Raw genomic sequence first — 23139 nt, 5'->3', positions numbered from 1 at the left:
ACACAAATCACTTAAGCTAATTGACTAGAAAAAACAGGATATGACACCAATATGATTAATAATAATACAGTGGCGGCTCGTGAATTATTAAATTCGGGGTTCACAATAGTATATGGATAACAAAGGAGACTATTGATTAAATGTTGTCCTTTTCTTATGTGTCTTTAATTGCCAATAATATAAGACAAATATTTTTAAATAGGTACTGGAAGAGAAATTCATTTTGACAAGGTCTGAAACTAAATTTAAACAATAAGCTTAATTAATATGAAGATTAAAATTCAAGTTCATATCTAAAATTTTCAAAGTAAAAGCTACTATTTGTTTCTACAATAAACATTTCCTTTTACTAAAACAATTTGATAGTTTGTACTTAAAAAAAAATAAAGTGTATTATCTTAAAAGTACCCATTAGGAATATGCATCTTTCAGTTTTTATGTCACGGCTGGACTTCGATTTTTCTTGTATCCTTTATACAAGTATAAGCTAAATATAAACAAAAGATCTGATACACAATGATACTGTATGTTAAATATGACACAAAATTAGAAAATATCTAAATATTTCACACATAATAAGACATCCTGAAGATCGGATATAAAATAAAACAATATTTGTACATTTGACACAAAAATAAGATAGAACAACATCTAAATATTTTACACACAGTAGGAAAATATATAAAGATCTGACAAACAATAAACACAAATATCTAAAGATCTAACACGCTGTAGGGTAATATAACACATATGTATGAAGCTTCGACATAAAATAAGACACGTAGGCCTAATGATCAGTTACAAAATAAGATAGGCCTAATATTTATAGATTTGACACAAAATATTTTTATAGTAGGAACATATCTCAAAGTTTTACACACAATAACACAAATACTGTATATTTCTGCAGATAAGACGACAACTGAATTATAAAAATATCCGAAAGACGAGGGTAGTCTCATCTGGCAGATACAAAAAGGAGGAGATCTTAAAATTCTACACTAAAACCATTACAAAATACAACAAATCACTTACTTGTATATTTAAAATCCTGCGAAATCATAATTTTCGTCGTCAAAGGCAAAGAACTGGTCAAGCACGTCCTCACTTTCAGTGTTAACAGCGTCGTCATATGGTCCCATTCTGAAAGTGGTGACTCAGTTCTACTTCATCAGTATTCCATAACAAATCATCCTCTGGACATCCATAGCGTTAGAAATTCCGCACTTATTTTTTAAAGGATTTTATCACTGTTTCCACTTCCACTTTTTTCCATGATTTCAGCGCGAACTCATAAGTGACGCAGTACACATGTTCATAGTTTGGGGTTCGTCTTGAAGAACAGATATAAGCTACAGTAAAACCATAATACTGTGCTCGAAATTTATACTTCGTCTTATCTGTGGAAATATACGCCTTCTAAAAATTTAACACATGATAGAAAAACATCTAAAGCTTTACATACAATAGGACAATATATACAAGCATAAAAAGATTTAAGACAATACTGGGTGTTCAGTTCAAAATGTGTCTTGGCTCGCTGTATGCCTTCATGTGGCTAGCTGATGAGCCTAGAGACGCTAAATAACCTAGTAGTTGATACAGCGTCGTTAAATAACCAACTAAAATAAAAAATAAAATACAACATAGAACACAGAACACACTACAAAAACATCTTAACACACAGACAAGACATCACAAATAAATACAACTTAACAAGAGTTTACAAACTATCATGCAACAGCAGTAACGACTTCTACATTGGACAGACTGGAAGATCATTTCAAACACGTTACAAAGAACATATCACAGCCTTACCAAACTACACAACAATTCAATCTACGCAGAACACAACACAAACTCCAACCACAGCTACAGCAACATAGACAAAGACATGAAAATACTACACATCCAGCCAGAAACTTGACGTCCACAGGAGTAACGGTCAGCGCGTCTGGCCGTGAAACTAGGTCGTCCGGGTTCGAATCCCGGTCGGGGCAAGTTACCTAGTTGAGCTTTTTCAGGGGTTTTCCCTCAACTCAATACGAGTAAATACTGGGTAACTTTCGGTGCTGGACCCCGGACTCATTTCACTGGCATTATCACCTTCATTTCATTCAGATGCTAAATAACCTAGATGTTGATACAGCGTCGTAAAATAACCCAATAAAAAAAAAGAAACTTGACACCCTAACAATATGAAATTTATAAGCATACAAAAACAGACCCACACAACATCCTGAACACTCAACTCAATTTCAAAACACACACAATCACGAACACATCCCACCACAACAGGAAACCAGAAGATAGCGCAGGATTTCCACTAGACTTTGGACAATGAAGCACAAGACTTCGAAACTAGTCAAGCAAGGTAAATCCTAAAGATTAACACAGTAAGGAAGTCGGAAATTTAATCATAATTAATAAGACATGTGAAACCAGTTTTAATGTATGGCAGTGAAGTTCTTATATCAATACAACTTAACGAAACAGAACCAAGCTAAGAGGATAATTACATGTAGTGTTAAATCTGCCCCCACGCAAATAAGTACTGACAATATACGTACAATAAGGTTAAAAAAGAATGGGCTGATGACACATGTCTGAGTTCCAGGAACAGAACAGTGCGCATGGCGTCGCCTTGAAGCTCCAGTTCATGTAAGTGTGCTGCATTTTGTTCTAAAACAACTGAAGAGTGAAATGGCAATAAAATTGATAAATACTAAATCTATCAAAATGGGGTACAAAATTTACCAAAACGAAGATGAATGAGAAAGCTACGTAATACGCCAGATTAAAGTATGAGCCATTGTAGCATAGGTGGCTTAAACATGGGTCTAAACGAGATAGCATTGGTTGTAGGAGGTTCGAATCTCGGTTAGTCTTAGTGTTTTACATTACAAAATTACCATGTCGATTGAATATTTAGTACATAGCACAACCCGTCCCCTGGGCAATACTACTGTCTTAATAAAACTGTCTGCATTTATATCTCATTTATAGCTTTTAAAAATATGTTTAACTACAACATTAAAACATGTTACCATTGTAAACATTAATTTTGTTCTATTTCTTTTAATAATGGCTATACTCAAGTGATACTGTTTACCATTCTTCAGTTTAGCTTTGTTTTGTTTACCTATATTCTTCACAGGGAGTGTTGACAACATTTGAAAGCCAATTTTCATAAATAATAAAACAATATTTGAAATAATAATAAAAAGTAGAGTGATATGTTATAATAATATATAACATATTGAATGATCGTCCACCTCTGCTTCAGCATGTGGACGTGAGGCCAGCAGCCGGCTGGTCGGTCTTGGCCCTTCATGGGCTATAGTGCAATGGATTTACTTTACTTAATATATAACATATTATATCGATATTTCATATTCTTCATCAGTTATATGTCAGCTGATACCGGCAGCCGTTTAGGTTCTTGAAGCCCCTTTTTGGGCAGACATGATATTGCAAACATTAATTGGGGCCTACATATCGAATTAAACCATAAAATTTTGCATGGGGACTAGAGAAGGATAGTTCGTCTTTTTATTTAGATACATATTAAAATTATTTTACTTTAATATGTGTTTTGAATATTAACTCCAGAAATAAATTGTATTTTCGTCCAAAAACACCCGTGACACGAAGTTTTTACAACTCTCATAATGTTGGATCATTCACGTCTTACAAATGTGTTATGACAAGAGAAGAGAATTCTATTACAATGAGACAATCTTCACTCAGCGATTATGTGGCTTGGTCTGCGACATTTCTCAACAAACAAGTAGAAATAATATCATTATCAACATCGTCATATTTTACGACACGGATTAAGTAAAATTATTTCAGTTTCAAAGTGGTTTAATATTTGTCTGATCAGCGTTTTCTTGGACGCCCTATGTTTCTCCTTTCAACTGGTTTGTAATAAAGCAGTTTACTTTATATACTTTATATGGTACTCCAGGATTCTATTCATTCTACGTGTTGTCTCCATTTATTATTGTAATCTTCTGTTTATTGAGATATAATTATAATTTCCCTATGTAGCATGGCTGTACTTATATAATTAATATCACATAAAATTATTAATTTCTGCAAAGTATAAGAGTCTGGGAAATTATTATTATTATTATTATTATTATTATTATTATTATTGTTATTATCGCTATTATCACGGTTGTCATTATCATCGTTATCATTATTACTATTATTATTATTATTATTATTATTATTATTATTACTATTATTATTAAGGTGATATGGTGAACACATGAAACTGACTATAAATGTATGTATGTATATATTTGTATGTATATATTTGTCTTGTCTTTAAGCAATATACCTTTCGGTGAGGCGGCACTTCACAATATTAGCATACAGTGCCGTCTCACCATTTTACACGCCTCTCGTACAAGTCAATTAGGACATTACTTTGTTTAAATTTCTTATTGCAATTCTTCCACTAGTCTTTTTTTGTCTGTCATCAATTCATCCCCTATTTTACTCCTAATCATCATTATACCAAAAATACTGTAACCCCCTCCTGTATGACACATTTCCCCTCACTCTACATCTCTAATTATTTGCACTTTTCACTACTCACTTTTCCACATTGCTACTTTTTAGATCTTAGTTTTCTTTTCTCACGATTTATTTCCCCTTCACACCATTTCCTTAAGTCATACTGTTTTTTCACCTTCTTTTCCCCTCTCCCTTCATCACTGCTCCCTGAACTATCTCCTACTTGCATTACTCTGCTTCTCGTCAGCCTCGATTTAGATCTTAGTTCCTTCACCCGCTTCGGAATTGCTCCCATCTGATGTCCACTATTTCCATTCGCTTGCATTGAGGTCTTGTTCTGCTCAGCTTGTTGAATGCCAGTTTGCGTCACTTCTGTTTCATCAGTTGACATCACTGCCTGCTTTCCGGAGATCGTCACTGAGTTTGATGCGTTTGCATTTTTCTCGTGTACACTCACAATACTTGTGTCACTAACCTCGCCTTTAGCTACGATATTCTTGATTTTTTCTTTCAAAATTTTTCTGTTCCTTTCCTTTTCTTCTGAGCCTACAATCGGTTCCTTTAATGTTACTAAGCACTCCTCTACACTAAAAACTAAATTGTTTATCTTAATTTTGTCCTTGATGAGTTTCGCGAATTGTCCATTATTACGTGCTGCTTTAAGAAAAGGGATTAGAACTCTTCTTCTACTTCTCACTTCGTAGCTCCAGTCGTCATCTATTCTGATCGTTGTGTTCCCTAGCATTCTTCTATTCTTCATAATCCTCTCCTTCGTAACCACACTCTTAAATTTTACTAATATTGGCCTAGCTTGTTCTGAATGTTGTACTTGCTTTTTTCCCATTCTAAATGCTTCCTGTAATTGTCCATCGCTCACGTCCATACCAAAACACTCCCAACACACTCCTAATATCTTCTCATATGTATCGATACTCTGTTCTCTATCTTTTTCTTCCATACCGAAAAATAACAAGTTTTTTCTCCTCTTTTCCTCTTCAAATTGATCCCATTTGCTTTTCAGAATTTCGTTTTCCAGTTGAATTTCTTCCATCTTCTTCCTTAGCTCTGCCATGCTCTCCTTCATTACCATTAGGTCTTGTTTCACTGTACTGTCCTCCATTTCACTATTACGCACACTTATTCACCAGTTTACACAGGTCAACACCTCTACTACACGTTACTATCTCCTGACTTGCACAAAGCAAACCGACTTCCTCTGCAACTTGCTTAAGACTCCATGAAACTGACTATAAATGTTGTTTACTCATATTTGATGTGCTTCTGATTTTCAAAAAAGCAAATAAACTATTAATTTTGTACACAGGCTAGGTCGTGCCTAATAATAGCCCACAATGATACTTGCATAACTAAATTTATTAACAAATTCCACTAACATTTGTCATTAAAAATATAAAATAATACAATACGAGAAAATCAACTCTACCAGGAAGCGAACTTACACCTCTGGTTTCGAAATCAGAAACATTATCCCAATGCCACACCACCTCGTTGCAAGTGCTGCATTGCAGATGGGTCGCTGTCAAAGACTCAACCGGAACAAACAACACAGCATTGCCTTCGAACAAAATGAGTTTGCTTGTGTGAGCCTGACTTAAAAACGTTACATTTAAACTGCCAATTGTACCTATTAAATACGAACTTGAGAAACGAAGTCTTATTTTGTTTGAGAAATTAAAACGAATTCCAAAGAATGCTTACTAGGAGGAACTACAAAAATTCTGAAGGAAACTCAAAACACAATCTGGCTTCTTCCAGAATATTTAAAAATTACGAAGTAAATACAATGTACAAACAACTGAAAATATAGAAAAACTTCTATTCCCAGAAATTAAATGTGAAAATGAACTGATACAATACATCACTGCAAAACATGACATTGACCAATCAGTATTAAAATCATTAGCTATTGAAACCATATGTACAAGATATCCAAAATCTGAATGGCTTCATATTTGTACAGATGGATCTCTGCTTGACAAACACAGTAATGCTGGAGCAGGAATCTAAGTGACTTTTTTAGCTTTTACGTATCTCTTGGAACAATGTCCACTTATTATGATGGTGAATTAGAAGCAATCAATAGAGCCCTGAAACAGCTTTCCATCACATACATAAATTTAACAAAGCAGTTATACTTAGTGATTGTAAATCTGGACTCCAAGCACGAACATCGAGTCCTCCAGAAAACAGACTAGTAAGAGAAATTCTTTCTGCTCTTAAAATGTTACAACGGCTTCGTAAAGAGGTAGTTTTTCAATCAATACCCTCACACTGTGGAACAGTAGTTAATGAGAAGGCTGACTTCCTAGCCAAAAAAGGAACAAACATGAGACAAACTCGAAATAATATGAGTACAATCTCCTTTCATACCTCAAAAGTCAGGATCAAACACACAGTCCAGTCCTTATCTCCTTTCATACCTCAAAAGTCAGGATCAAACACACAGTCCAGTCCTTTTGTAAACAGGAATCCCTGAAGAAAAGCGATGCAAACCTTGGAATATTCTGCTAGACAGTAATAACATCCCAGATTTGCCACGATAAAAAGGGCTATAGTTATATTTCGCTTAATCACCTCTCATTTGCATTGGATTAATATTTACCAGCATCCACAGTGCACACTGCACCCTCTGTAGAAATCAAAACTCCATCATGGAATAAACAACATTTGCTACAATGCCCAGCAATAAAGAAAATAAATGCTGATTTATCACCACAGCCCACCATATATTATTGGGAGAATCAGAGAAATCCAAGATCCTTAGCATTGGTTAACAACAATAACAGTATTCAGTATTCATATTGTAAATTTGTGTACGTTACACTGTTTAATATGAAAGCTGGAATAATCTTACTCTTGTGCATTCCAGAAAAAGCACAGTTAAAGTTACGGCACTTTTCATTTCCAGGTATGATCCATTAAAGTTACACGAAAATGCTAAGCAGACAGAACAGGCACTACAAAGAGTGAACAGCCCATCTCAACAATATCGTAATAAAAATACGCGCATTCTCATATGCACTGAGTACTTATTCTTCTCAAAATTCTTTCTTGGAGCGAGTCTTGTTGGGAGTCCACCTGTATGTAGCCAACAATTTCGCACGACTGTCCACAAGTAGCATACGAGTATATACAGGGGCTCTTGTTTACTGCACATGCGCAGTGTGCTGTAAGCAAAACTTATACAATAAGAGAGCTCCAAATTTGTTTTCCATATCTGTACATACTCGTATATCTGTGGTTGACACTTTTGTATGTGGTTTGTAACACCTGGGGCTATTCCACAAAGATATGGTGTTGTAAATTACAAATTACTGATGAAAGATGTTGTAAAGTATGGAGTTGTATCTTTCTGTTCCACGAAAGAATTAAAGTGTATTGTACATTACCAATGAACCGCTACTAATGAGTCATATCAATAAACATACTATGTCATAACATGAAGCAACTGGTTATCTTCGTATTTCATTAATCGAATTCAGTTATGTTTGCCTCTTTAATTGTAATGTATTTTAAAGTTGGTTATAGAGCAAAGATTCGTAGATTCTATGAATTTCGTAACACTGCAATGTTATTTATTTTAGTTTACTTCTTTAATAATGAAAAATTTACTTCCTTATTATCATCATGTTCCTCTGTGATCCACACATAATGCTCCTTGATAGTTCGATAGTTTCCCATATTAGCACTGTACTAGGGACAGAAGAAATAGGCGGGAATGGCGAACCCCTCATTCACTACCCCGACTCTATACCCCTCAGAACCTGCTGGGTGTATGGTCCTGTGCCAAATAACTTACTCCTCCATTCACACTTTTTGCATTATAGGAAAACTTAAAAGAACAAATGAAATAATAACGTGATTTCTAGTAATTGCAAATACCTGATTTACTGAATATTGTTGTTTTGTTTAGTCAACTGTCCAAACACAGGTCTCAAACTCATAAGTGACAACAATGAGGCATCACTAATGAGGTAACTAAGCCAGGAGATAATGGGTTATGGTGGCCAGTTCCTCCTTTGCATACATTGCTGAATAGTAACATATTACACTAATCAGACTTTAGATTATATTATCATTTATAATATTTTGCAAGTTAGCCATTTCACAAATGTAATAATTATCATCATGTAATGTGAACGTAATACGAGAAATCAAATATTTAGCATTAAACACAATTATTAGTATTTTGTTTTTATGTGTTTTCAGAATATTGTATTGAAATAGTAACTACTAAATAAAGTTTATACAGTTGTCGACTTTGTGAATCATGAGGAAATTAAGAATTAAAGTGCAAAAAAGTAATATATTTTTCTGTGTGTAAAAAATATACACGTTATTGTAACATGAACGAATATCATAATAAAAAATACTTATGTATTAGAAGCACACTTAAGAATGGCTTAGCTTAACAAAAGAAATAACACAATAAATATGACTAAAAATTGTTCTGTACAGATTCTCTTAACTGATGTAGAGATACACCACACTCCTTCGCAGTGGCTGTCTGTGTTGACACTTTTAATGTCGTCACAAACTTTAAGTTCTTTCAAGAAACAACAAACTTGATAAATAACGCCTTTAGCATGACTTCTGATATCAGGGCTCCACTGAGACATGACAGTGATTGCCTGGATAATTAGTATTTCAAAATACTGTTTATTGTGTTATTATGATATATTTTTTCGAACAAGCTCTAACATAGTAATATCACAGACGAGCACTTGTCAACAACTAGCAGCAACAGGAAGGTCTCTTTGTTCAGGTCATAAACCGCTGGGGAAAGTGTGGAGTGAGTAGTTTCCGCACAAGACCAAAAACCCGCCTATTTCTTCTGCCTTTACTATAATAACGATCTTCACCCTCAAACTTAATTGTTGCGAAATTACAAACATTGCAAAGTTATTGAAATGGCGTCAAAGGAGATGAAATTGTTTCTTTTGAAGGAAATAGGAGCAAGAAAAGAAGATATTCTATAGCACATATTTATCAAAATATATCTTAATATTATGAAATAAATATAATTAAATCGCATTAGTACATGTAATGTATTAGTCTCCTAATACTTGACAATTCACTAGTAAGTTAAATATACTAGTACTTTTGTGGAACACAATCAGGAAACTTCATTGGTAATTTGTAAGTATGGAGTGGTAAAATACTACTGTAGAGGAGTCTTTTGTGGAATAGAAACTCTAGTACGTTCACTACTTACTAGAGAATTTATTTGTAATGTACAACACCATACCTTTGTGGAATAGGCCCCTGGTGTTGCCGAAACTCCAAAAGACATAAAACCCTATAAGGAAGAACTTAGGCTACTGCATGCAAGTTATCAAAAATCTCTACAAACTAACTTCAAGAATTAAGGAGAAATGCCCGTTGAAGACATTATGAAAATGCAATAATTTGACATGAATATTTCTCAAAGCAAAAACCCTATATTTCTAGAGGTAAACAATATTAAACCCTCAGTTTGCTGCTATTGCAATGCGGATCATGAATATTGTTGGAGTAATAGTTCATGCTAATTCAATTATTTGACCTAATAAAGAAGATAAAAGCCGCAAGGTCTTACCTTGCTGGCGAAATGTTTAGTCCACCATCATTACTTCTGTTCGGCCGGGTTAGTCTCACTCCATGGGCTGCATGTCATTCTCGGTGTCACTGCATGGGCTCCTGCTGTTCCCAGAACATTTCAGAAAGTGGAATAATAAATGGTAACATTTTAATCGACAATGGTGAAGTTTTAAGGGCTATAAATGCCGTAATTTGGCTCACTTTCCAACAAAAATAAAGATTGATGCATTAAATTAATCTTATTCCTGAATGAGTGGATTCTATGTTACATTCAGAGTTCACTTTCTCTGAAAATTTTCTCTGTCACAGATAGATCTCCCTATAGACCTAAAATACTGCAAGAAACTTTGATGATCGAATCAGCGAATTACATGTAGAGTCCTGGCATTGTTTCGAAAGTTCTGAAAGACTTGTAAAAGCCGTCTATAAAATTTTCGGAAAGCTTGGAATTTAATTTAACACAGCCAGTGATAACAGGCGTAGATAGAATAGGGAAAGGGACTCGTGTGCTGGGGAAGTGAGTTTGATTACACTCCGGCTCACTGATTATATTAGCATATATTTTTTCTTTCAACGCTCTTGGAAGTAGTGTCGAAAATGCAGTACACAGTGTAACTTTCTACATTTGAATGAGGAAAGATAAACTGTAGGCCAATGCACTTTTTTTTCTTTCCCGCAACTTATATGTCTGTTATTTAACGAGGTCACTCATCGACTGAATTAGTGGAATGGAGAGGTTATTAAGGCAAAATGAAAGGGTTATGTGACCCAAACAAGTGATCAGACCAAGTGGGATACAAGCAGTTGTGGAATTCAATATATTTCAATTGCTGTCAATGTTGAGACCACTTCGATAATAGTAGCTCCAAAGAAGAAAGATGAATTCATGTCAATTTAGTTGTTATTAAGGGACCTGTGGCCACCTTTAAGGCCTTTGATATTGTGAGTTCATAACGTGGACGAAAAATTACAAACATTTCGTAGCACTTGTTCATTCACACAATATATTCCTGTTAAATTAGAGATACCGTAGGTGAAGATTTTCATAACAGTTACTTGAATTTGAATTAAATTTAATAATAACTGTAAACTTATTGTAATGCATTATGCCTGTGTTTCTCAAACTTTTTCCATTTCCGATCACTTTTAACATATTGTACAAACTTAGAATTCTTGTAGTCCATTTTTATTATTATTATTATTATTATTATTATTATTATTATTATTATTAATCATAGGCACTTCTTCACCACACTCAGGAGGAAAAACGTACATATATCATTGAAAATAACTTCAAAATTGTAACATACCATTCTAGAGACACAATGTCTTCACTGACAAGGTGATATTAGTAGGTAACAGTTGGGCTGGGGGGTCCCTGGCAGATATTCATTATCCACAAACCCCTAAAAGCCCAACCTTGAGTGGGTATCGGACGTGCCAGCAGGTGGTGGATAGCCGAGGACCTGCACTGGGAATAGTGCGAAATCACTGGGCCTGTCTCTGAATATCAAATAACAGACTGTGAACAAACTCCCCAACCCTAAAATGTTATGCGTTTCCGTGCCGATGGGGTGCATGGCACATGGGATGTGTCACTAATGGAATCTCCGAGAAACTGGCGACCTCTCGGAGTAAACAGCCTTGCACTGGCAAAGAGGGCTCTGCCAGTGTGGACTGTTTATTCCCCCCACACTCGTGGGATCTAAATGAACACAAGTACAGAAATCAAACTAACTGAAACTGACCAAGGAGCCACTTCGGCAGACTTGGCAGTACTTCCTCAGAAAGGCTGTCGAGTCCTTGGCTGCAGGCATTGACTGCAGTCCGGAAGATTTCAGGAGCTCAAAGGAAAAAACTCCTGAAAAATAAAAAAATGAAAGAAGGTACTTAAACAGTTGAAAAACCGCGCAAGAATACCTCTCCAAAAGGAAAAGAAATAGCGGGACCCAGTGGGAGATTTAAAAGGCCCCACTCGGATTCCAGCACCTCTACTTCCGTCAAACAACATCCCAAAAACCACAGGAGCTTCACTGCGGAGCAGACTGTGTCTTATTGCGGGTATCAAGATGGCAGTTGTCTGTCAACGTCATCCTGATACCAAGCTGACCTGGTTTAGCAGATCAATAGACACTGCACTTTTTCAGGTTTCACGAAAACTGGAAAAGACAATTAAAGCAAAGTAGGTGGCACTAGGTGCCTTCATTGATACTGAAGGCGCCTTTGACATTACCTCCTTTAAAGCTTTTACTACAACTGCAAAGAAACATGGTATAGATGAAACCTGTATCAGATGGATTGAGTCCATCTTGAAAGGCAGAGTGGTACATACAACCCTCATGGGCAGCAATTTAGCTGCAAAGGTCATGAGTGGATGTCCACAGGGAGGTGTATTATCACCCATCCTGTGAAATTTAGTTGCAAATGGATTACTGGATGAAGTCAGTAATCTAGGATTTGATATTATGGACTATGCTGATGATATGGCCATCATAGTTCGGGGAAAATTCACGAATACCATTAGGAAACTTATGCAAGTGGCCCTAAATAAGGTAACGACATGGGCTGAGAGAGAAGGTCTTAAGATCAGTCCTCATAAAACAGCCTTAGTACCTTTCACCAGATAAAGAAATTTGAAGGGATTAGGACCTTATTTCTTAAAGGTGAAAAACTCAAAATGGTTGAGGAAGTCAAATACTTAGGGGTGATTTTTGACTCTAAGGTAGACTGGAATCAACATGTAAAAAGAATAACACAACGAGCAAATACAGTTTTTGAAACTGTTAGACGCACGTACGGAAAAAAATTGGGACTAAGGCCTAGTATGATTCACTGGATCTACACTAGAATAATCAGACCATCTATAACCTATGAGCTCTCGTTTGGTGGAAAAAAGTTCTTCAAAACAACTCCAAAATCAAGCTATGCAGAATTCAAAGAACAGCCTGCATGGCTATAATGGGAGCTATGAAAACGACTTCCACTGCAGCTATGGAAGCACTCATAAACTTGACTCCATTAGACACAGTAGGAATGGAGGAAGCGAGACTGCAACATTCTAAGCAACTGATATTCTCAGATGTAGAGTTGGGTTTGCTGGAATTCAAGAGATTTATGGCAGATGATATACTGTGCATGGAATCAGACCATATTAATCCTGTTCGACATTATACAAAGAATTTCAATCATCATTGACTCTGAAATATGGAAAAACAAAACTCCAACATTTCCTGAGAAGTCTCTGAGGTTCACAGACTTAGGAACTGAATCAGGAGTCTATGGCATCAGACCAATGGTTAGCTTAAGCTTCCCCTTGGGTAAATATGCCACTGTTTTTCAAACACAGATATACGCCATTATGCAATGCGTTCTTGAAAATATAAGAAGAGCTTATATAGGAAAGCAGATTCTTATATTCTCGAATAGCCAGGCTGCCCTTATGGCTTTAAATGCCATATTGTTACTTCAGGACTGGTTCTTAACTGCCTCAATATAATTTCGATCCTGGCAGAACAGAATGAGGTTAAACTCATCTGGGCACGAGGGAAACGAAAAAGGTGACGAACATGCAAGACAAGGAGTGGCTTCAAAATATATTGTAACAGAATATCTAGTTGTTCTGTCAGAGAAGCAATTAAAAAATGGTCCAAGGTTCAACACTACTAAACCTGGATTAAGACACCAGGTATCAATCATGGGAAACAATTTATTATTAGACCAAGCAACAAAAGAGCTGAAATATTACTACAATGTAACAGATTTCAGCTGAGAACAGTCACAGCTTTTCTCACAGGTCATGCACCTGTGAAAAAGCATCTTAATTTAATGGGCCTACTTCAAGGTAACCTACACTGTAGATTCTGCGGGAAGGAGGCTGAAACAGCCCAGAACATTACTTGCTTCTGTGACGCATTGGCTCGCAGAAGATACCATACTTTACCTTTGGAAAAGATTCTCTAGAACCAAAAGATTTTGAACCGAGTTCTATATCTGAACTGTATACCTTAATCAAGTTAACAGGGCTGATGAATCGGTATTATATTATAAAACATAGGTAGCACAATAAGCTTAAGGCTGTGGTGCGTCCGGAGCAATGACGGGCCTAAATGTTGGAAAAAAAATACAACCCAAATCAGATAACAGTCTCATGTGTGGAATGGGAGGATTTCGAAGTTTCATTATTATTACACATTTATTGACGTGGGTGTAACTATAGAATTGAAACTAATTATGTTAATAATGCACATTACATTGTCTAAAAACTTGCATTTTCAGTTTACTCGAACAAAATAATCATTACGATGCAAATGTTAATATATTTTAATAGTATTTAATAATTAACATAGGCAATTATATAAAATCTGGTACTGGTACTTAATTGGCCTGTTGAGTGGTATGAATATGTTTCTTTTTAAAGGCTACAAATTTTTTGTATTCAATATCCAATACAATGGCCAACACCTTCCTAGGACTTACAAATCCAAATATCTTGGAGTTATTTTCGATAGTAAGTTAACATGGAGCAACCATTTGAAATACTTTTCTGAAAAAGCTCGTAAAAGATACTCCCTTTTAAAAAGACTAGCAGGAAAGAAATGGGGATGCTCTAGGAATACTTTGAACATTACATACAAAATGTTTATACAGCCAGTGCTGACATACTGCCGAGAAATTTTAATTACTTCACCTTTCATAAACGAAATAGAATATGTTCAAAACCAAGCTCTCGGACTCATTACTGGTGGAATCAAAACAACTCCAATAGATTCTATGAGATTCCTCACTAATATTAACAGCATCAAAATGACAATAGAAGAAAAAGCACTGATTCAATATGAAAAACTTATCAGATTACCAGGAAACAATTGGCATTCATACAGTCCTCTATGTAGATTGAAAACTTAAAAAAGTTTCATATCCATTGTTCAAGAATTAAAACAGAAAATCAATATCCCGAATTTAAAAGAAAACTTACAAATTAAACCAAACCCTTTAACTCTATTAAATATAGAATATAATCTAAATTTAACAGAAGAAATACTGAAATCAGAAGTAAACACTGAAATACTGAAACAATTGTTTTTAGAGATAATTAATATTAGGTACCCTCCACAAAACTGGCTTCATTTATACACTGACGGATCCTTGATCTCCAGAGAACAAGATGCCAGTGCAGGTGTTACGTGCTGTCTCTTCTCACTTTATAGATCTCTTGGTTATGGAACAACAAGTTTTGATGGTGAAATCATTGCAATAAGTGAAAATCTCAGGAATCTTCTATGCCACATCAATAAATTTAAGAATGTAGTTATATTGTCAGACTCCAAAGCAGCTATTCTATCAATAGTCTCTAAACACACACCTTCATCTCAAACAGCAGAAATAACTAAAGTGCTCTCTCAATTAATATCACTCAATAAAAGAATTGTATTCCAATGGATACCATCCGATTGTGGAATTCTGGGAAACGAGAATGCGGAAGCTTTAGCAGAGAAGGGCAGCACTGCTACTTACAGACCTGTTACTAAATCCATGTATTACTCTGTGAAAAGATTTATTAAATCTACATACTTAGACTTTAACAAACAAAATTTGATAACACAATCCCAAGGGAAAAAATGGAACTCTCTGCATCAAAATTCACAGTTAATTCCCGATTTACCACGAAAATCGTCTGTAGCTGCATTTAGATTGGCAACAGGCCATGATTGTTTGGCCAAACACCTGCATAGAATTGGAATATATCAGTCCCCTAACTGCCCATTGTGCAACTCAAACCAAGAAATGGATTCTGAACCTCAAAATCTGTGCTTCAGTGGCTGGCCATGATAATATCTTTGAAAAATATTGGAGTGCAAGAGGTCAAATGACTTTATTGTCAAATGCCTGGCATTAGAAAACAACAACAACAAATTTTTTGTATAATTATTTGGTTTTAGGGCGGGAAGCTGTAGCCTCATTTCTCCTTCTGCATTTAGCCTATTTCGATAATTTGTTTTCATGGATAAATAGGCAGAGAATCCAGATATAAAACTGATAAATACTATATATTTTTTTAGATCTTTAATAGTATTAATGATATTAATAATGGAATATGATAATTATTAATATTTATTTTCTAATATCACGATTATACTATAACAATCATTATTGGTGATATTTAATGTTTTTATTGATTCATATTTTCGTGACTTAGTACTCATTTTGCAGTATTCTCAAAATTTAAAGAACCGGTACTATTAAACCATTGCTCACGTGATTATACTATGTAAGCAACGATTTAAATACAATTTATGATTCACAGAATTCCTATCTTTTAGAAGCACTGCAATATAAGATTTATTTTGTTTGTATTTATTGATAAGGAAGAATGGTCATAAAATAATGTAATGTATTAAAACCACAAAACCTCTCTGTCTCAGTCATTTTTAAATTGCATCGTGTGTTTGGTTGTGATTTTAAATGTGCCTGTCCGATCGAGGCTTAACTATCAACCTCCAATAATATACATATTATTTTATTCTTAGAAACGCCATTGACGCTACAAAACGTAAATGTTTTTATTCCCTACTTATTGTTGCAGTTCTCAAGCAGGAATCGTAATGTAACTTAGAAAGCTTACCTCAGTAGGAAGAGCTTTATCGTAGTTGTCCCATGGGAATCGAACCGAGCTCCTCAATAAACGTACACTCCATAAAGCGCTATCTTTGCTTGCTTTATATGAAATCAAAACTCATAATGGCGGTCCAATATGTCATTTGCATTGTTGAAGACAGCATTGTTATGCATTGAACGATGAACGCGAATTCCATAGAGAATAAAAAAATGGAACTAGCGCCAGTGAGCACAGTTCAGTGAGTAGAAGCTGTAGGTAAAAAAACTGATAATACTTGTTTTGAGAACTTTCGACCTGATTTTAAATGTAGTCAATTGGCCGCAAGGAAATTTAAATATCGTCATTTTCATATTTTATATTTAAGCCACCAATTTTCACCTCTCTGGGCTAGCAACCCATTGCGCATCATTTTCACATTGCTTTCAAGTCTCAACAGAAGCCTCGGATGACAAGGATGGATTATAACGATGACGACTCAGGCAAGAACAAGGACAAGACATGGAAAAAAGAAAATATTTTAAAATTTGGAATTTGGAATGTACAGGACATTTAACACAAGGAAGATCAATTAGATGATATTTTAGCCAAAAAGAATATATCAATAGCAGTAATTTCGGAAACTAAAAAGAAATTGAAAGGATCTAAAGAAACTGAAAACTACCTTCAATTCTATTCTGGTGTTGAGTAGGGCCAGAGCTGGAATCATGGTAATGATACATAAACGTTTCAGGCATGTTGTAGATAATTATTATTACTCGAATGAACGATTGATTCAATTACGATTAAAATTGCAAAGAGGTTATCTTACAGTTATTGACATCTATGCTCCAGTAGAAGGGAAAGAAGAAGAAAATGAATAATTTTATACTAACTTACAAAAAATTGTCAGTAAAGTTAACAAATCAGATATGCTTTCAATCATGGGAGATTTTGATGCTAGAGTGGAAATATAAAAATTGAACAATTTGTAGGTACTCATGGTGAAGACACATGTAATAATAATGGTAATAGATTAATTGATTTTGTGATGTATAATCAACTCAAAATCATGAATACAATGTTCGAACATAAAGAAAGTCATAAACATACATGGGAAGCCAGGGATTCAAAATCTATCATCGATTATATCAAATGTAATTTTCGTTTATCAGAAATGGTTATGGATGCCAGAGTTTTTAGAGGCCAGGAATTAGAAACAGATCATTATCTACTAATTAGCTCAGTACGTTTAAAACCAAGATGGTTGGGAAAGAAAACGCATATGAAAAATAATTTACTCTTCAAAGTCAGTTTACTTAGAGATTTTAGTATTGCTAATCTCTACCGAAATAGAATGGCTATTCTTGTAGATCAATTACCCCTTCTTGATAATGTTGAAGATGAATGTTTGAATATGAAACAAATTTTAACACAAGCCGCCAAAGAAAGTTTGGGACAAAAAAAGGTGTGGCTTAGAAAGAAAGGCTTGCGACAGTGGGATGATGACATAAGCAAGATAATTGCTGATAACAAACAAGCATTCAATAAATATATCTCAACCAAGAAAGAAGAAGATCAAATTGATTATCGTAAGAAATGGGCAATCGCAAAGAGAGAAGTTCGAAAAAAACATAGACAGAATTGGATAAACTTTGTGGCATACTTAAAAAATGATATTACTCGGCCTCAATCACAGACTTATAAAATTCTTAAGAAATTAAATTGTGAAGTAAAAGATAATCTAAGAATAAATGTTATTTCTCAGGACAATTGGTTACAGTATTTTCAACTACTATGGTCTACATCAACACAATCTCTCATGCTTCCATTTTCAACTAATCCTTTAATGAAGTTAATTTCTATGGATGAACTACAAAGAGTCTTGAAAAACAATAAATCTCCAGGAGAAGATTTAATAAATAGTGAATTATTTAAATATGCTAGCCATAAATTTCTACAAAGATTTTTGAGATTTTAAAATTTGATATGGGAGGGACAAGGATTTCCAGAAAGCTGGACTAAATCTATTGTAATCCCTATACATAAGAGAGGAGATTTGAAAATTACAGATAACTATAGAGGAATAAGTTTATTGAACGCAGGATATAAAATTTATGCAAATATTTTGAAAAACAAACTCAATAAGCATTACGACAATATTATCAGTGAGGAACAAAATGGTTTTCGTCGAGGAAGGTCCTGTTGTGATGGATATTTCGCATTGAAATTACTGGTTGAGAAACATAGAGAATTTAATCTAGAAACGCATATGGCATTCATTGACTTTAAAAAGGCTTTTGATAAAGTTAATCGGAATAAATTACTTCAGATTTTGGCAGATGATCAAGTGCCTCAACAGATTATACAAAATATTTACAATATATATATAAAACAACCATCATAGCAATTCGAAGCAACAATAAACTTTCACAATGGCGACCCATTTATAGTGGAGTACGACAAGGCTGTGGCCTTTCGCCACTTCTGTTTATTATATATATAAATAGAATCATTCAAGATTGGCGACAGACACGCCATGGATTTATTCCAATTAATCGAAATTTGCAGCTTGATGCTTTACTTTTCGCTGATGATTTAGTTCTCATGGCATCAACTGAGGATGATTTACAATATTCAGTACACAATTTAAATATGGTCAGTGAAAAATATAACATGGAAATTAATATTGAAAAATCGAAAATCATGTCATTTTGTAGGAAATTCCCTGTATCAAGTAAAATTTGTTTGAATAATAAAATAATAGAAAGAGTAAATACCTTCACTTACTTTGGCTATACACTATCACCTTATGATGAAGTAGATATTGCTGAAAAAATATGTAAATATAATAAAACAATGGGGATCATTAATAAAATCAAGAAACCTTCAGTAGTACAAAGACACACAAGAATAGGCTTGTATAAAACCTTAGCACAGCCAATATTAAGCTATGGTAGTGAAGCATGGACTGTGAAGAATAAAGATGTCAATAGAATAACAGCAAGTGAGATGAGGTTTATGAGAGCAACAGCTGGATATACTCGCTGGGATCATAAAAAAAATGACATAATGCAAGAACTTCAAATAGAACCCATTATACAGTTCATCAGCAAATATCAACTTCAGTGGAAGGGTCATCTCGAACGAATGAATCAATGCAGAATTCCAAAAGCACTGTTTCATTACCATCCATATGGCAAAAGATCTCTAGGCTGTCCAAAGAAGAGATGGACTGAAAATTCTAGTTTGAGACTGTAACAGGCCACTTGGCCTAATACTTGTTAGGAAGATGATGATGATGATATTTAAGCCTTATTTAGGGCTTGTTCTTTCATTTGAAAAATATGTAGGGCCTACGTATTTAAGTTTTCTGAGGATATGATATAACGTACATTTTATGATGCAGTTATGTTTTGCAGTCTTGTTACTTGATTTTTATCAGTATAACAATTCTCCGGCAGCACTCTTGAACACGACGTTACTTCAATCTATCCTTAAGGCCGGGATTACGATCGAAGTTCGTTTGCATTACGTTACATTGCGGTGAAGTACGTTGAAGTTAGACAAATACAAGCTCCGTGTATTTGATTACGGTCAACGTTAGAATGAATGAACGCATGACGGCATTGATTCAACATAGATGTTGGAGAAAAGCTTCCCACTGTGCTTTAAAAATTCCAAGTCCTCTCAAATTTCGAGGTCATATAGCATTGCATCTGGTACATCTGTCGGTAAGCCAACGATTTCCTTGACAGAACTATGGATAAGTTTATCAATATCATTAAGAAATTTTAATTTAAAATCCTTTAACGGTGCACATTGAAATGGATAGATAAGCTGAGGCCAAATATATTGGTTTAAAATGTTCAGTTTTTGATCAGGAATGAGCAAAGGTGATGACACTAGGTGGTTGAGACTATTTGTCAATTTATTAATAATTTCTGTAGGATTAAATTTAATTTGATCATGAAAAGTGATTCCCAAATATTTGATGTTTTCATTAGAAGTCAGACAGGATATTATAGATCCATCTATTAACTTAAAGGCTGAGAAGAGAGTTGACCTTAGTGAAGAGAAATGACTTTACTTTTATCAGTATCAATCTGCAGTCCAATTTTTGCAAGTGAGTTCTTGACTAACATTGTCAGATGTTTTGCAGCACTATCATTTTGACTTATAAGAACTAAATCATCAGCAAAAGCTAGCACTGATATTGTTTTCAAGGTTACGAATGATATTGTAACCATATTCTTCTACAACTTGCTTTCCACTCAATTCTTTTAAAAGAAAATCTAGTGCCATATTGAAGAGAATAGGAGAAAAAGGAGCACCTTGTGCAACTAATTTTTGCATTGAGATTTGTCCTGTTTTAGATGTTCTTTTTATGGAAACACTAGTTGTATTGCCCTTAAGCAAAGCAATGATGAGATTTTTCAATTTAGAAGGAACAGGGAAAGTATGAAGAATCTGTTCTATGTGAGCATGAGAAATATTATCAAAAACTAGTGTTATATCCAAGAATACTACTGTACAATCTTTATGTTTCAATTTGGAATCAGTTAAACAACCATTCAAAATCGATGAATTAATGTAAGCTCCTGGAGTGGCTATACATCCTCGTCAGTTGGCATTAAGGCAGAGAAACATTCTAAATTTGGTGTCATTTATTCTTTCAACAATTCGGCAGATTAAGGAGAAAATTGTGATTGGGCGCCAGTTTTTAACTTCAGCTGGGTCACCATTCTTAAAAATTAAAATTGTTCGACCATGCTTGAGAGGGAGTGGGACATAACCCCAACGAAGCATGTAGGTAGCGAGATAAGAAATTGCTTTATATATTTTAAGTTCTCTTATAACTTTCATCCTTACTCCATCCTCTCCCGGGGCAGTATCAATGCATATACTCCTACAAGCTTTGATGACGTCAGTATCTGTTATTAGTATACTTTCTTGGTCTAAGTTATCAAGATCAATATATAGGTTATATCTTTCCATTAGAATATAATTTGTAGATCCAAACTGGTTATTAAAATAATCGGAAACAGTTGAGGTATTGAGTTTACATTCAATTGAATTAGAAGAAGATATTACATGACGAACAATTTTCCTCCTTTGATAATAGTAATAAAATTGAGCTAGTTCAAAGTCAAATTTATTTTTTCTTCTTTCAGATTGTTTTCGACTGTTTTTTTCAGATTAGCTAAAGTATTCACTCCAGGGCAAATAAAAATGCTTATAGCGGGAAAAGGAAGCAAAGAAGGGAAGAACAAGACATAATCCCTGCATTAGCTCAGAGAGCAATTAGTGATAAACTGTACAATCATTTGAGATCACAGGTGGGAATTCCTCTACCAAGCATTGCTACCCTGCAGCGTTGGACAAAAAAATTGCCCTTTTCTCCTGGTATTCTTACACCGGTACTGAAAATTTTAAAAGAGCAGGGACTGTCTTTGAGCGAAATGGATAAGTTATCAGTGTTACTATTTGATGAGTTGAGTGTCAATGGTGTCATTTGTTATGACCACGAGGATGATTCGATATTGGGCCCTCACAGAAGTGCTCAAATCGTAATGATCCGAGGATTGACAGGTGAGTGGAAGCAGCCCATCTGTTATGATTTCGATAAAACAATGGACAGAGAGCTACTGTTCGAAATTATAACAGAAATTGAAGTGGCAGGTTTCAGAGTAGTTGCAATAGTTTCTGATCTGGGTGGCAGCAACAGAAGACTGTGGAATGAGTTACAAATAAATGTAAATCAGACCTGCTTTTCAAATCCTGCTTCGGAAGAAAATATTTGCCCCACCTGATTAAGTTATTAAGGAACCATTTTATTGATGGTGGGTTTCAATTGAAAGACAATTATAGAAAAAAATGTAATTGAACGGATTATTAAATCCGATTCTTAGGAGTTGCAGCTATTCCCGAAATTACATTGGGGTCACTTTACCGTGCAAGAGAATGACAGCCAAAGAGTTGCACCAGCCATGGAACTTTTTTCGCATCTCACTGCTGCGCTGATTAAATATTTGGTACCCGAAACTGAGTAAGTTCATGAATTTTTTAATTCACAAATGACTTCACAGATGTAATGAATTCGGGAATTCCGAAAGATCCCACAAGAAACAAGTAGAGAAGGAATGTAGGAAACAGTAGAACTGAGCGTCAGAGGCAAAAATACTCTTCTACCTTTTCAGAATGGCTTCCTTACCACTATTTAGAGCTTGAAACGGTTGTATAGCGATTTAAAAGAAAAGGAATTGATTCTATAATGACCAGGAAACTCAATCAGGATGCTCTGGAGAACCTATTTTCCCAAATTCGTGGGATGGGACATTTTTATAATAATCATCTGACCGTGGAAGTGAAAAATCTCTTGCGCCTATTAATATTAGGACGTCGCCTGCCCCACCCTA

General features: G+C 34.8%; 2 protein-coding genes across 4 annotated transcripts in view; one reads left to right on the top strand and one right to left on the bottom strand.

Moving 5' to 3' along the window:
• The window catches only part of LOC138705807 (vacuolar protein sorting-associated protein 52 homolog), a 53549-nt gene extending 43056 nt beyond the window's left edge, over positions 1–10493 (bottom strand). The window contains exon 1 of one of the 2 annotated variants that reach the window (XR_011333794.1): positions 10127–10493. The gene's annotated coding sequence lies outside the window, so the exon portion shown is untranslated. Of the gene's footprint in view, positions 1–1035; positions 1567–10126 lie in introns of those variants that run through there. The other variant, XR_011333795.1, reaches the window with a different exon arrangement.
• The window catches only part of LOC138705808 (uncharacterized), a 102882-nt gene continuing 81807 nt past the window's right edge, over positions 2065–23139 (top strand). For both annotated transcript variants that reach the window (XR_011333797.1, XM_069834466.1), the window contains exon 1: positions 2065–2661. Coding sequence is in view for 1 of the 2 variants with exons in the window: in XM_069834466.1 (XP_069690567.1) it covers positions 2603–2661 (59 nt within the window). In the remaining variant the exon portion in view is untranslated. The remainder of the gene's footprint in view (positions 2662–23139) is intronic.

Source organism: Periplaneta americana, chromosome 9 (assembly GCF_040183065.1).
Source record: "Periplaneta americana isolate PAMFEO1 chromosome 9, P.americana_PAMFEO1_priV1, whole genome shotgun sequence".
NCBI classification, from domain to species: Eukaryota; Metazoa; Arthropoda; class Insecta; order Blattodea; family Blattidae; genus Periplaneta; species Periplaneta americana.
This window is presented reverse-complemented; position numbering and strand designations above follow the sequence as displayed.